Source organism: Pseudomassariella vexata (genome assembly GCF_002105095.1).
Source record: "Pseudomassariella vexata strain CBS 129021 chromosome Unknown BCR38scaffold_7, whole genome shotgun sequence".
In the NCBI taxonomy this organism is placed as follows: domain Eukaryota; kingdom Fungi; phylum Ascomycota; class Sordariomycetes; order Amphisphaeriales; family Pseudomassariaceae; genus Pseudomassariella; species Pseudomassariella vexata.
In genome coordinates this window covers 45,308-60,889 of record NW_024467962.1, presented here as the reverse complement: position 1 = coordinate 60,889, position 15,582 = coordinate 45,308, and the positions used below count along the sequence as shown (strand labels likewise).

Genomic DNA, 15,582 nt, shown 5'->3' with positions numbered 1-15,582 from the left:
GCATGATGCTGTTCGTCCAGGCGAACGAAATATAAGCCAAGCATGCCTAAGTCACCTCAAACAATGATGGAAACAAATTTCTCCCATAGCATCTGAGGCTGAGTTACAATGTTTAAGGCGTGCTTGGAAGCATTAAAGCGGAACAAACTGGTAAAACGTGGCATCTCTTGTTCAGATTAAGCTACGGGAGCTGTCGCGGCGTCATCTGAGAAAGGATCGTGGGTTTCATGAGATGCCGAGCTGGAATATCTTTAGTTAACTAGAAGCCCTTTCAGTTCCATGCAGAAACTATGAAAGTGTTCAGTTGCACTGAATATTTCCTGGAATGAACGTTCGTTCATCGTTTGTCGGGGAATGAGATACGAGCAGACCCTTCCATTACATTTGAAAAAAGACTACTGTTGGACCAAATAACCGTCAAAAGACGAGGGACCCACTCGTACTAGAATGAGATATTTTTGGTAGTTATGAGATCTGATAACCACCAATATCGACCCGTGTAAATATAGAGCTTCTCCGTTACAGATCAGGCCTTCATCCATTCATACTATACACACAACTCAGCTTCACAATACAAGCACCATGTGGAACCTCAATTTGAAATCTGCGAACCAGAAAGAATTCAAGCCGACGGTCATTGGTGTCAGTCGGATTTCTTTTTGTTAGTGTCTGGGATCGAGCATTACGACGACATCATAGAAGAGGGAGATCGAAGAAGAAACCTATGTCAAGGCTTCTATTCAAACTTGCGACCCATCCAAGATCAACTCCATTACCACAAGAGCGTCCAGATCCAAAGTTGGGCGACAGTTCCTTCTCTCAGCCGCGATTTGCTAAGTTCCGCAACTGGTCATTCAACTCCATAGGGAAAGTACGATGTGGCAACGGTATGGTTCAATATGAAGTACATGACACAGTTTTCATATATTGATGTTCCTGATTATTTTCCTATAAGCTTTGTGCTGGTAATATAATCACTTCTCGAAGACTAAAAGTTTAGACAATACACACGACCGCCATATTTTGTTCAATTTTGAAAGCTAAACTTCATTAAAAATTATTGCATTGATTCATTCATACTTTTAACCTCCCAGAGAAGAACTACCGCTTTTGGTGTCAATTAGCATCTCTAGTTCATCTTCTTGGGTGCACTGGTTGAGGTCACGGATCATCATGCACAAAGCATCAACACAGATTTCAGTGAATGCCAACTCCTTATGGGTTGTCAAATTGAGAATGACAATGCCATTGTTGCTGTCAGCTGTCAAAGGCTCTATCTGTTGTCTCAAGCACAAGATATTATATCGGGGATCAAACAAGGAAGGTGCATCTTGAAATAATTACTTAGTCATGAAGCTATCCGACTTGCTAGCTACGAGACAAGGAAGCAGGGCAACTTTACGCGGTATGTGCGCTGCGGTTGGCCTGGAGCCGCAACATATTATGTAGATCGTAGATAAAGAAGCACTAGTCGATTAAACCCTCCCGAATACAATAAGATAGCGATGAGTAATTATGTCCTTCTATGGGTGACGGCAACGCTTGGGTAGAACACCCGCAGTCGAGCTGTGGCTTCATTATCACTAGCCCAAACTGGACATTTCTGTTAGACTAAATTGACCGTCAAAAGACGAGGGACCCACTCGCTGTAGAATGAGGTATTTTTGGTAGTTATAAGGTCTGACAATTTCTCCCAAAGCCCGTGTGGCCCGAGTCACCTGCCAGGCAGGGACCTTGAGAAGTGCTGTGACCGAACAGAGATGGGCGATTGTTCGTTCGTCTCCCGGAGGCGATGTTTACACTGCATCTAAGCCAGTTCGCCTCACGCTGAAGATTGATTTTAAAGCCATTATGGACACTTGGCGGACCAATTGGTCACGCTGAGTATGCTTAGGATGAGGGCCGTTGAAAAGTAATGGAATTTGAATACAGCAGGAGTTGCTTCACAGCTGATGTTGGAATTATTTTAAAAGTGTCATGATCTCTGGAGAGTCCTGAACGAAGTGCACGGCGGCCATAAGGGCCTTATATAGACAGGAATGAATGATGCCTGTCCCATAGGCAGGACTTGTGTGATTCGATGGGTAATGGTCATATTGGTCCATAACGTACGGTGCGTGGCCATATGTTATTCCAAGATAGGCAGTCTTGATGTAATAGCCTTGAAGGTCCACCAGCTGATATCCAACCTCACCGGATCTGAGTGGAAGTGTTGGAAAACACGGTGGTGACTCCCATAGACGACGGCTCCGATGGAAGACCCGACGCAGTCGTAATGTAAAGACTTCTGCGGAGTCTGACGTAAAGACCGTCCAAGTGCCTAGACGGAGTATAGAACGAGTGCCTCTGTGGCGCCTACAAAGCGACGCCAGTCCGCCACCTGGAAGCAGAAGCGGAAATTCCGCCACTAGACCTTTATATTAGTGCCCGGGCGGCCAATGTTGAAGAGCGGCTACAAAGAAGCGGGAAGAGGAGTCTAATCGAAGCGTAAGCGCTGAAGCGTCGGATATACTCCGATAGGGTAGACCGACGTGAAGGAGGCGGCCGCTGCAGCCACTCCGGACAGCGGGGTACACTATGGAAAAGGAGACCCAAGGTTTGGAGTAGATGGGCGAAGAAAAGGAGTGATGCGTGCACCTAGGGGGGAGGATGCTATAATGCAGCAGTGCGCAACGTTATAGTATCTAATTGAAGGGATTCACCTAACCAGTGGGTCCCCCTACCTTTTCGTATCAGATAGTAAACGGAACATAGTCGCTAATAGAGCGAACCGACCAATTAGCGTATGTATTTAGTCCAGCCATTAGGGCGCTGTTTGACATACGAGAGTACCGGTAGAGGTACCGGGGGCTTCCAGTCTACGGCGCAACTAATAACGTACCCCACAAGCAAGTTGGCCACTTTTTCTTGGCACCGTACGAACAACCTTTTAATTATCATCTTTACACATACCAAGATGGGATCGAATTGGAAAGAAAGCGACATGATTCTAGCGTGCCATGCGCTTCAATCGAAACCCGAATTAAGCATCCGACGCGCTGCCCAACTCTACAATGTCCCTCGTACAACTCTAGCTAACCGAAAACGCGGACTACTATCTCGACGCGATACTCGACAATCTAGTCATAAGCTTACGGAATCAGAAGAGTTAGCGGTCGTACAATACATACTTGACCTAGATTTGCGATCATTTCCTCCCCGGCTCCATGGTGTTGAAGCTATGGCTAACCGACTGCTCCGTGACCGTGGCGCTGGACGCGTCGGCGTCAACTGGGCCTCGAGCTTCGTACGATGACAACCAGACCTTCGGACGCGTTTTAATCGAAGAATCGACTACCAACGAGCCTATTGCGAAGATCCTGACGCGTATCGCGCGTGGTTTACCCTCGTACGAAATACAATTGCGAAATATGGTATCCAAGAGGCGGATATCTATAACTTCGACGAGACAGGGTTCGCGATGGGCTTAATCTCATCCGAGATGGTAGTTACAAGTGCCGAACGACGCGGAAGGCCTCGTACAGTCCAAAAAGGCAATCGAGAATGGGCTACAGTAATCCAGGGTATTAATTCGTCCGGCTGGGCTATCCCGCCGTATATTATTGTCGCGGGTCAAAACCACCTCTTATCCTGGTACGAGAATAGCCCATTCCCGTCCGATTGGGTAATCGCTGTAACCAAAAACGGTTGGACAAAAAATGAGCGAGGCGTAGACTGGATTCAGCACTTTGGTCGCTATACGAAGGATCGTACGAAGGGTGTTTATCGTCTTCTTATCCTCGACGGGCATGAGAGCCACCACTCGACTGACTTCGAGCTATATTGCAAAGAGCATACTATTATTACACTTAGTATGCCTGCTCATTCGTCACATAAGCTCCAGCCTCTCGATGTAGGCTGTTTTAGGGCTTTGAAAACGTCGTACGGCAAAGAAATTGAAGACTTAATACGGGCGCATATAACCCATATCTCGAAGGAGGATTTCTTTTCGGCATTCTATAGGGCGTATCGTACGACTATAACTAAGTCGAATATCCAGGCAGGTTTCGGGGGACAGGACGTATTCCGTACGACCCGGAATATGTGATTTCACAGCTGGATATTAAGCTACATACGCCTACACCTCCTGGGAGCTCGTCTGGCGCCCCCTTAATCTGGGAATCAAAGAATCGTATAGCATCAGATAGCTCCCCGACGACAATACTTACGGCTATTGACCAATTTTCACGTGGTGCGACGGCTGTTATGCGTCGGTTAGTTTTACTTGAGGATGAGGTTACTACACTTCGGAAGGCCAATCAAGAGCTAAGCCGTCGTCGAAGGACTCAAAATCGACAGCTACAAAATGGAGGATCTCTTAGTTTACGAGACGCTCAGGACTTACAGTCTCAACGGGATATTGAACAGCAGCTACAGGATGATATACGTGTAAGTGTCGAATATCACGTGTGTCCAATCGAGTAGTCAGCAGTGCGTAAGATTGTATATGAATGAGGTGTATTCTTGTCTGTATTCTATTCTCGCGAACTCCCGTTGCTCTGCCCTTTATAGATTCTTTCGGAAATGTCGGAGGTGCATTGTTCAGGTGTCTGACCCCTAAGTGGACCGTAACTTTGGAGTTACTTTCGGGAAGAGGGGTTCATTTCGCCGTCTGAACTTTAAGTGACACTAGTCTTCTCTAGTGCCATATTATTTCTGAACCTAGGAACCAGGTGTCCTATCTGACAGTAAGCCGTCGTCGTACGAGACCGGCCGAACCACGCCGACGGCGCTGTAGGATCTGCGGAGAGCTCGGACATAATGCTCGTACTTGTGAGAATGATAAAGATATATACGAGGAAGAGGATGTTACACGCAAAGGTGGTCAAAGATTTGTGAGGTTGTAAAAGCATGACATCCTATCTAGTCCTATGGAGCACGAAGGTTGGACTTAGTCCCAAAGGGCTAAGTCACGTGGTAACCTTGGTGGTCTTGGCAAAGCCCACCAAGGTTGCCTAACAGAGGATTCCGATTAGTTTGAATTATTATTTTTTAGTTTAGTTAAGTTATTGAAGTTATTCATACGGTGCCAAGAAAAAGTGGCCAACTTGCTTGTGGGGTACGTTAATAACAATAATATATATTACATAACGTAGTCCACAAGCGAACAGGTCACCCAACCGAACGGGTCACGCCCATAGCAAAAAATAGAACTAAACTTCCTAACTTTACCACGCAACTAATTCTCGATGGATTCTGCTCAAAAAGAATCTCAATTACTCCTTGCAACTCAGGCTATCAGAAATGACTCAACACTTAGTATCCGACGTGCTGCAACAATCTACAAAGTCTCGAATACTACTCTCCAGGCGCGTCTTCAAAAACGTCAATCACGTCGCAATATCGAAGCCAACGGTCGGAATTTAACAAAACTAGAAGAAAATACGATTATTCAAAGGATAATTGAGCTAGATTCGCAAGCATTTCCTCCCCGGCTAAGTGCTGTTGAAGATATGGCAAACCGACTGCTACGCGACTCGCATATCACAAAGGAGGACTTTCTTCCGGCATTTTGCGACGCGTTCAAGAAGAGCCTGACCGAAAGCAATATTCGTGCAGGCTTTCAAGGGGCCGGGCTTGTGCCTTTAATCCCAGATATTGTTATTGAGAAGCTGGATGTGAAATTACAGACTCCAACGTCCTCCCGGCCCCCTACGCGGGAAACCCTTCAAAAGATGGTTCAGTTCTCTCTTGTTGTCAGAAAAGTGTGTTTTATTAGAAAAGTTCTTCTGTGCTTCTGATCAGGCCGAGATTAATGTCTTATGGCCAAGTGCCACAGTGGCTTCAGGCAGTGGCTGTGTACACGCTAACTAGCTACTCCAGGGCATACAAATATGGCGCCCCCGCTAATCACATCTAGAGCCAAAGTATCCACCGAGATCCCCCATTCCAGTCTGTCCTTATTGCCTTAGCTTGGATCTTTTCTGCCGCCTCAGAGCTTGCGCCATAGGTCGCGTCAGATCGTCAGCTGTCTTCAGATATCCTCCTCTTGGTTTGAATAATTTTAGCATGTCCTGGTGGTAGTCGAACTTGGTTGTGCTTGATTCATCCAGATTGACAAGCCTAAAGGATCCTCTGCCAGTCTGTTGATTAACAATAAATGGGCCTCGCCATTTTGGAGTCAACTTAGGCTGTTTTCCTTCCTGCATCAGCATAACCCAGTCGCCTACGTCAAGCTTGAGGGCCCTGCTATCATGTAGTGCTTGTCTTCTCGTCCGTTCTTGCTCATGTGATGATCTCGTCACTTCCTGGCAGTACTGTATCCGGCCGACATGGTTCACCACAAGGTTCTCAAGTGCTTCACCTTGAGGAAGGTCGAATGTGCCACCTTCCAGGGCGCATCTGAGTTGACGTTGAGGTTCGGAGGGGTACTTCATCTCGAAGTCACCTCTAGGTAGATGTCCATATAATATTTCGAACGGTGACCATCCCAGACTCTCAATATACCTTGAGTTAACGCATTTCATAGCCTGAGGGAGTCGAGCTGGCCAGTCGACAGGCAGTTGACTCGGATTTTCCATACTCAGTTTGTTCAGTACCAGTTGTGTAACCTTGTTAAACACTTCGATCAACCCTACACTCTTGTGAGATGTGGAGGGGGCGTTCAGCACGTGTATGTTCATAAGGCTCATTCCAGCATGGAAGGCTGTAGATATGAATGCACTTCCCGGGTCAACATAGAATGCCAGTGGAGTCGTACCGGCCTGGTCTCGCCATGCGACAATCGACCTCAATGCCTCAGAGGTGCTTGCACTTTTTGTTGGAAAACCCCACCCATATCTGCTGAAATAGTCAACAATAGTAAGGATATAAGAGAAGCCATCCGAGGGTTGGAATGGGCCGATGAAATCTGCAACCATAATTTGGAAGGGCTGGCAGATTGTGACTGGCTGATCAGGACTCTCAGGTTTGGCAGGATTAAATAAGGCACAGCGTAGGCATCCCAGCACATAGTCTGACGTATCTCTAGCCATTGTAGGCCAAAACACTGACTGGTTGAGTTTCCTAAGGGTGAGTTTTGACGAGAAATGTCCTGCCTCGTCATGAGCAGTCTTGAGTGCAGGGGAGATGTTCTCCGGCAGTAGGCATCGCCGCCAGACACCCTTCCGCTGCTGCTCGAGTGAATCTCCCCTGATTCTGTATGCCTGGAGTCTCTCACGGAATGCTCGAGTTCCCATGCATCCTCTTTCATTACTTCCTTCAGTCAGCGCTTTCCATACATCTGAATACCACAGACATTCTGTATAAGATGACGCCACCGCGTGCCTCGTAGCTGCATCTCCAAACAGGCTAGTCAGCCAGTGAGTCCTAGCATCGTCATCACCGAAGTCGTGGATCTCAGAGAAGTGTGTTTTCATCTGCGTGGTAGGGGCTGAGGCCACGAATTGCCACCTCTCATCATCAGGTCTCAGCTCAGGTGGAGATAGAGTCTTCAGCATATTCTCAAACCCAGATTTGTCGTCAGTCCATCTCCAGAGCGAAGTCAGCCTGCCTTCCACAGCTTGACTACTGAGTCTGTCGATCCAATCTTGCCGTCCGTCAGCAGACAGATCTAACAGCAACCGTTCATAGCCACCAGCTCCATCCTTCCACACTCACTGTCCCTCATCTGACAGGTGGCTGAGAGTTTTCAGGTATTCCGTATCTTCACATACCTCATCCGGAAAGATCGTGCGAGACAATGCGTCTGCCACCTTGTTTCTAGACCCCTGGATATATAAGATCCTGACGTTGAGGGATCTAAGCTCGTCTGCCCATCTGGCATAGATACCTTCGACGTTCGGGGAAGATAGGAAGAATGTAAGCGGTTTGTGGTCTGTGTGAATAACTGATGCCACTTGAGTCCGAAGATACCTGGAGTGTCGTCTCGCAAACTCGACGATGCCGCATAGCTCCCTCTTATACGTTCCATAGTTCCTTTGAGTCTTGGTGAACAGAAAGCTATCATATAGGATAGGCTTACGAACCTTTTCTTGTGTCTGAGTAATAAGGCAGCCAGCTCCATATCCTGAGGCATCGCTGTAGAGATCAACGGGAAGGTCGAATTGATGACCGTGCATATCCACTGTAGTGGATGCGAGTCTTTTCAGGGTGTCAAAGGCTACAGCGTTGCGTTGGGGGTTGCTCTGATGGTTCTGAGCATAAGGTTGATACATCGGAGAATGGCCTTGCTGGGCGTATTGATTGTACGGTGGGTATTGTTGTGCTCCCATCATGCTCTGAACGTACGGTGGTCTAAAGTCAGCAATAGCCTGATCTACCGTCATGCCAGTCCTCTCAGTGAAGGCTTTCTCCATAGCGGCATACTTCACTCGGTCAGCTTCATTTTGAGCGGCTCGAGCTTTGTCCTCAATAATGTGCTGAGCTTCTCGGATAGCCTCCAGGCACTGCCAGAGGGATGGCATGTTGCGAGCTTTGTTAGCAAGAGCTTCCTGCTTGAGTTGATAGTTGTATAGTCCATCCACGAAGTTGCTCACAACGGTTCGCAGCAAGGTCTTCTCGGCCGGGTTGAGAGTAAAGGCAGATGTCACATCTCTGGGCCCATCGCGTCCACCTGCTCGTCTCAAGGCATTCTGGACTCGAGTGTAGTACTGGGCCAAGGGCTCGTCAGGCTTCTGTGCAACACAAGTCAGGTCCTCGTCTCCTCAATCAGCAAAGTCGTCAAGCGGTTTTGATGGAAATCGGTCCTTGAGAGCCTGCTCTATGAGGCTCATATCCTCCCTCACGGCCTTCCCCGTCTCGGCCTTTTCAAGGGCCATCTGAAGTCGATGATCCGAGTCAAGCATAGTGGCGGCTTGGCCTTTACACAACATGTTGATAGCCGATATAACTTCTGAGGCTGGAAGATTAGAGTCCTTGTATCCGACTCGGCGGAACTGCCAATGTAATGATGTCAGCCATCTCGAGGCTGATTCCGTGCCATCGAAGTGGCCAGCAGCCGTCAGGTCTGGGATGTCGTTGTCAGTTGGCATGTTAACTTGAAGATCATCGTCCTGGGAGGGGTCGTTTTGGGGAGAGTTGTCTTGGGGAGAGTTGTCTTGGGAGAGTTGTCTTGGGGAGAGTTGTCTTGGGGAGAGTTGTCTTGGGAAGAGTCTGTTTGAGGGGTAAGATCGATTTCAACTTGATGGGTGCCAGAGGTGGGCTTGTCAGGATGGTATTCGTCTGACGCAGATATAGACAGAGTGTTCAGTCCAGTTGAATGTGACAGTCTCAACACCTGATCACGCTCGGTGTTTTTTCAGTCTCGCTGAATACTTTTTCAGCGTCCGATTGTAATGACGGAGAGCATTCTTCCCTGCTCCCCAAAGGCTGACGTCGTCGTTCCGGCAGTGGCCGAATGGAGTGTTGGGAGGCCTGTGCGCTAAAGTATAAATGTGTTGAGGAGGCTGGTCTGGAGAAGGAGGCCCGGGGCTCCGAGTGGATGAGTGAGGAAAAGGAGGTCCCGGCTGCCCTCCTCGGCCACTGGAGGAAGAGATGGCTCACCGGAGCAGAGCATCACGATCGCCAGCGACGCGCTATCGCTGAGGAACCGGAGGGCCCTTCGATGCAGATACCGAAAGGGGGCAAGTATTTCGGCCTGAACCGACTGGAGGCGTCTACGCTGTGCCAGATCAGGACGGAAAAAATAGGACTAGCAGCCTTCTTATTCAAGACAGGGGCTTTTGGCGTGTACTCGCCGCTATGCCGCTGTGGCGACGCCCCTGAGACGGCAGAGCACGTAATCCTCTTTTGCGGGCTGTTGGAAGGACCGAGGGAACGAACACGGGCCGCTATCGCACCACGGCCACTATACTCTCGCAGAGACCTCGCAACGGCAACAGGAGAACCAGTAGTTAGTGGGACTATTGTAAGGTGGCTGCTAGGGACGGGTCGGACAGCTTCAAGGCCCAGATAGCATCGATCTTCTCAGGGGGGACTTTGTTGGTAGGTTGAGAACCAACGTAGTATGGTAGTGAACGCAACGCAGTCGCCAATAGGGCGAAGCGACGACGCAGCGTATGTATTTAGTCCAGCCATTAGGGCACGGTTTGACATACGGGAGTACTAGTAGAGGTACCGGGGGCTTCGAGCCTACGGCGTATTTAATAATAATAATAATAGTTTTCAATATTTATATTGTGAGGAAGATGAATCTTAGTGACATAAGTCTTAGAAGGTGATCTTTGGAGGTATAGATCTTACACATTCCACGTATTTGATTACCGCGGAGTACTTGCATAGTCTGGCCCTGACAGCATATTTTATCACCGAGTTCCTAGGTGCCCATTGAAGAACCAAGTCGAACGAGGAAGATTTGTCGGTTTAGTCCGGACATTGGAATTTCCACTTCCAAGATAGAAGCATTGGTGTTAGGCTATCAAGTCGAGCTGTACCAGCTTATGAAACAGCATGCTTTCAACGGCCTTCATGCCAGCAAGATTTGGGTGATAGGGAACATCACCAGCACGAATAGATATACCCCTAAAGTCGGTAACCCAGGGCTCCGGAGAACCAATGCCATGAGCCTCGCTGAGTCTGGCAACCTCGACGACATGGCACCAAGCCTCTCGCCCCTGAACGGCCTGTAAAGTTCCATTGTGCAGCATTTCGGCGGTTTCCATGTGATACGCAGCCCTGGAGTACCCAAAGGGGGCGTGCTGGCCTGGCTGGAAGTGTTGGCCGAGGAGAGTCAAATATCTGCACACCTGAAGTCAGCACCAAATATTATCACACGGGTTTAGAAGTTGGAAGACAAACTCAATCACCAGAACTATCGCCTGTGGAGCGGCTGTGTGCACAGCATCCAATACGGTTTCGTACCGCCTCGCCAGCGCATCGGCACTACCGAGCGCCACCGTCTTGGGGCCCGACACCCACTCTCCATTGTTATCCCAGAAGCCCCAGCTATCTACAACGGCACCATGATCCCGCATCAGGCCTCCAATATAGTCCAGATCATTCCCACCGCCCAACACAAGCACGAGATCTACGTCGGCAGGCAGGTCATACACCTGCGGCGCAAAGACATGGCCCGATGTAAGCTGCGGTTGCGTAATGAGATTGAGCAGGGTAGCTCCCGATACGGACAGGTCCGTGAAGGTGACATCTCCAAGGTGAGCAGCCAGTAGGGCGCCGTAGTTATGTCCCGAACGCCCAGCTGCTCTCGGATTGACTTGGGGAGGAATACCGGGGCCAGCGGCGAACGAAGATCCTAACGAGGCGAAGTGTTTTATTTTGGATTTGGGGTGGTTGGACGTCTGTTCGGCTGGGCCTAGGTTGACAATGATGACGATGAAGAGTACGAGAGTTAGTAGAGCAATAAAACAGCGGAATCGTGACGAGTTCAGCCGACTTTGGGGCAGTAACCAGCGGGGTTCAACTGGAACGTCCTCAGCTCCGGGTGTCTCTTGGGAGGATAATGGTCCGACATGACCGCCTGGTTCACCTGTGTACGGTGTTGATGGGGTCACATCTTTACCACCGCTCGCAGAATTCTCAGGTAAAGGTGTCATGGTGGTGGCACGTGGTGTTCTGAATATGGTGCCACGTCAGTAAAGGTTGAAATAAAGTGTGTGCTCGCATAAATACCCGCAATCTACCTATTAATAGATCCTAATCTACCCCACAATTGTGCTAGCGTCGGAAATGCCGGATTTTAACATCTATAAGACTTGGTCTATGGAATTAATAGGCGTACGGATTTGCATTGCAAGATTAAATACTTGAGTACCTGGAACCAGAAATTGAATGCCTTTTCGATCAGTTGAAGCTGAATCTAATTGAGCTGACGACCTGCAGTTCGATTAAACATGGTGCTCAAGCACGGGGACTAGCCTGCGCAATACGCGCTTCACTTGCACTAAAGTCTGACGAGGTGTACCTTGTCCTAGCATCCTATTCCTACATGTGCTTGGGATATAGTACTTCGATTTTATTAGTGATGGATGAGCTCAGTCACCAAGAGCACAACGGTTCCTTTGGGTATACCACAAAATACAAAATATGGAACTACTTCCAAACATCCCGGTCCAGTCGGGCCACATCGGCATGCCTCAAGGACATACCTCCGGCTACTCCAACTACTTCCGATGCTAAAGAGCATCTATTTCAGTATTTAAATAGCTGTAACTGCCCTGAATAAGTGAAAAATATCTTATTGTGGTGGTGGGCGTATAGCTACGATATCTAGCGAGACGATCCACGGCGCTAGGTATATAAGCCTTAAATATAAAGAAGTATAGGCAAGTATAAATCGACCGGGCTGCAGTACTACCTACACCAAAAGCTGACCGCTTACCACTGACCACTCGTAGTCCGAAAGGCCCAGTGACGATCCCATCCGTTCTTGGCCGACATCGGCTTTGCAGACGGCGTGTCGCTGATGGCTAGCAATGACCCAGCCGCGTCGTAAACGGACCAAGGGGCCAAATTGATCAACCACAAGCTCCAAAACCTACTGGGCGGATGGCGTGCATGATGCCGGTTGGACGTTGCTCCTGGGCCGAGTCGCCGTGGTTGGCCAACTGCCACCAAGCCAGTTGGTCACTCAGCAACTTTTCAATCTGCTATATTGCCTACCCCGTAACTGTCACGCCGCGCCTGTTCTTTCGCATGGTTACGGAGGAGCTGCCAGCTCCAGGGGCGCGAATGTGGAACACTCTGGACCCAAACACCCTCGCCTTCATTCGCATGCTTGCCAACCACGGCCGTCTCCCAGCCTCCGCTGTCACTCTCGCCGGCTATGAAACTGGTCTTATCGTCCGAGACATGCCTGTGCAGGACCCAAAATACTCGCGACCGCTCGGCATGCTCAACGTGGGCATGCGCTAGTCAGGCTCCCAGACCGTGCTCTTCCCCACCCGTTCACCGCTGCGCTTGCTCCATTCTTCCATCGATGTAGACGGTACCACTTACTTCTGCGCATGTGGCTCTTTGTCCGGGAGCCAAGGATACGAGGGTTGGCGGCGTGATACCCGCTACTAAACATGAGATTGCCATGGACGCAGGTGGTTGATTAGTAGAGATACAAGCCGGCAATCTGGACTTACAGACTGATGGGATTGGCATCGCCACGCTAACTGCAGCAGAAGAACATTCGATTTCAGGCACATCACAGAATTTGATGTGCTACTGGTTCCAGGGCGCAAGTATTGCTCGCATCCCATGCAGATTCAGTGGTATGCCGAAACCCGACATGTGTTCGCCCTGTCCAAGATGCATCTAGAAGCGGCGCCTCACACCTTTCATACCAGCAGCTCCTTCGTCACTGTCTCGTTTTGCGGTAACGTACAACCCCCACCTTTCCGGCCACCCACATTTCTGGCCACATATTGCAATTCAATTGAAGGTATTCGAAACAATGTATTCAACGTACTATTATAGCTATTCAGTACAACCAGCTCTAATAGAAAGCTGTGCTCTAGGGCTTCCTGAGGTATAGATCTGATAGATTCTGACGCCCTAGCTGGGTCCAGTATTATCTGATTCCGACGTTGTACCTGGTCTCGTTGCCGTTCTACTTCAAGGGCTCGATCCATCGCTTCCTTAATCTGTACAATGTTACCAAATCGTTCATTAGGCCCTAATCGTACCTTCTTACGTGGTTTGGGGCGTAACGAAGTTATCTCGGCTTCTAATGCGTGTACACGTTGTGTCAAAGTAGCGACCTCGACGCTCTGTACATCTAGCCGACGAGTCAGCTTCCGAAACAATAGCCGTTGCGACGATCGTAATGGCGTAATCACTGCCAGACTCTCCCTAGCTACTAAGCTAGTCACTGGCGTCGTTATTATTGTCGGATCAAGCCAATTACCAGCTGTTGGTGGTGTAGTTGGTCGTTCTGATAGGGGGGCTATCGTCGGCTGAGGTCGCGATGGATCTAATGGGTATATTCCAGTTGCACAGAAGCCTGATTGTATATTACTGATCATGAACGACTTCGTATATGCCTCGATATATAGCGAGAGGAACGTCGACTTTTTAAATAGAATAGAACAGTACTCCATCGAGAGAGAGGTCGCTAACGAGCGATAGTACCGCTTTAATGGAGAAAATACGGCGACGTCGAGAGGTTAGAGCCCGTGAGAACAGTGTGCTAGCAAAAATAGTAACGAGATCTTGTTATAATAGGCTAACCACATAAACTCGACGTTGTCGTGAGCGATATGACCATCTAATATCAAGAGCCGCTGCTCGTCGGGATCAACTGGTTGTGTACGAGGTATAAAGATATCACGAAGCCATCGAACGGCGATATCTGTACTGATCCAACCGTTAGACGAATAAGTATATTGCCAATCAGGTATATCGTCGCAATCGTTAAACCATTGGGCTTGGAGGCTCTTGCCAGTATATATTACTGCTGGGGTCAACGAGTTACCCATTGCCGATATAGCATGTAATATAGTGACCCATTCGCGGCTTTCGTCACTCCGAACGAATGTTGTATGTTTCTTTGACAATCCGTACACTATACCCTCGATCCCTTCGCCAATCGCGATGCCTGTTTCGTCCATATTCCAGACGTTATGTGGAAAGTAGTCGTGAGCTGACATCAAGGCTTCGTACGTCTCGAAGAAATCGTCAATATTCTGCGTCTATAGGCCATCAAATCGCTGACGGTCGAGGCGTCGAGATTGGATACTTCCGACCTCTGGATAGCGTTGAATAAAGCGATGAACCCAATGGCGACCGAGGCCCTCTGATCGACGATCCTGAGGTAACAGAATCAACGCCATCTTAGCGATGAATAGCGCTGACGGGCTACGACCCTCGCGATCCATTTCGAGGATCCATCCAATCAGCGCGTCTTACTGATCCCTAGATAGCTTCATCGACGCGATTGACGCGTCAGAATGGCTGAGGCCATCGCCGAGTCGTAATTGGAGGGTAGAGCGTGGAACGTCCCATCGGAGGGAAGCCTGGCGCTGGGATATCCCTTGATTGATATCGTTGAGAGCGCCTTGAATCGAATTTTCTGAATATCGAGGCATTGTATAATAATAGCCAATACCGACGATAATCTGTTGTGCCGAAGGTTGTTGTAGTTGGCAGATTAGGTGGCCAGAAAGGTGGGTGACCGGAAAGGTGGGGTTGTACGTTATTCAATGAATTCACACATCATCGCACTACGCTAGACATTCGCGCAATTCTCGCCACATTTTGGGCCTCGGCTTCGAGTTGTGGGACAGTGGATAAGGTCGGTGAGTGCCCACGTAATCGAGCTATAGCCCGGAGAGAGCGTCTCCTACGTGCGCATATGGCAAAATCAAGAGTAGAGCCCACGGAATACTCATCGCGAAAATTACGGCAGGATCATCGGCTTTGGCATCACCATGTCCGAGTGCACATTTGTCAGCTTCTGCGGCCAAGACTGTAACATGAGCGATATGTTCGGCTACCGGTATAGCAAGGACCCCTTCGAGGACATGGAGAGTTTCCGTCCGTGGCGTGTGTTCACAATACGCCAGAATACAGACCGCGGGTAGTCCGGTTTGGGTTGGGTATGCAATTCCATATGGGACTTGGTCCAGGCCGTGTACAAGCCGTCGCAATGGCACCCAG

At 49.1% G+C, this 15,582-nt stretch overlaps 3 protein-coding genes across 3 annotated transcripts; all 3 read right to left on the bottom strand.

The window, feature by feature from the left end:
- Positions 1-5,890: 5,890 nt before the first annotated feature.
- BCR38DRAFT_433241 (uncharacterized protein) lies at positions 5,891-6,314 on the bottom strand. The gene has a single exon (XM_040860236.1). The coding sequence runs from the start codon at positions 6,192-6,194 to the stop codon at positions 5,940-5,942; it is 255 nt and encodes an 84-aa protein (XP_040715257.1). The 5' UTR covers positions 6,195-6,314; the 3' UTR covers positions 5,891-5,939.
- A 1,419-nt stretch (positions 6,315-7,733) lies between these two features.
- BCR38DRAFT_201153 (uncharacterized protein) lies at positions 7,734-8,520 on the bottom strand. Its single transcript, XM_040854097.1, has 2 exons — positions 8,007-8,520; positions 7,734-7,956 (listed from the first exon to the last, which is right to left on the bottom strand). Exons 1-2 carry the CDS (start codon positions 8,442-8,444, stop codon positions 7,939-7,941), a joined length of 456 nt encoding a protein of 151 aa, XP_040715256.1. The 5' UTR covers positions 8,445-8,520; the 3' UTR covers positions 7,734-7,938.
- A 1,531-nt stretch (positions 8,521-10,051) lies between these two features.
- BCR38DRAFT_433237 (SGNH hydrolase-type esterase domain-containing protein) lies at positions 10,052-11,576 on the bottom strand. Its single transcript, XM_040860235.1, has 2 exons — positions 10,777-11,576; positions 10,052-10,716 (listed from the first exon to the last, which is right to left on the bottom strand). The coding sequence occupies exons 1-2, from the start codon at positions 11,529-11,531 to the stop codon at positions 10,389-10,391; spliced, it is 1,083 nt and encodes a 360-aa protein (XP_040715255.1). The 5' UTR covers positions 11,532-11,576; the 3' UTR covers positions 10,052-10,388.
- Positions 11,577-15,582: the final 4,006 nt, after the last annotated feature.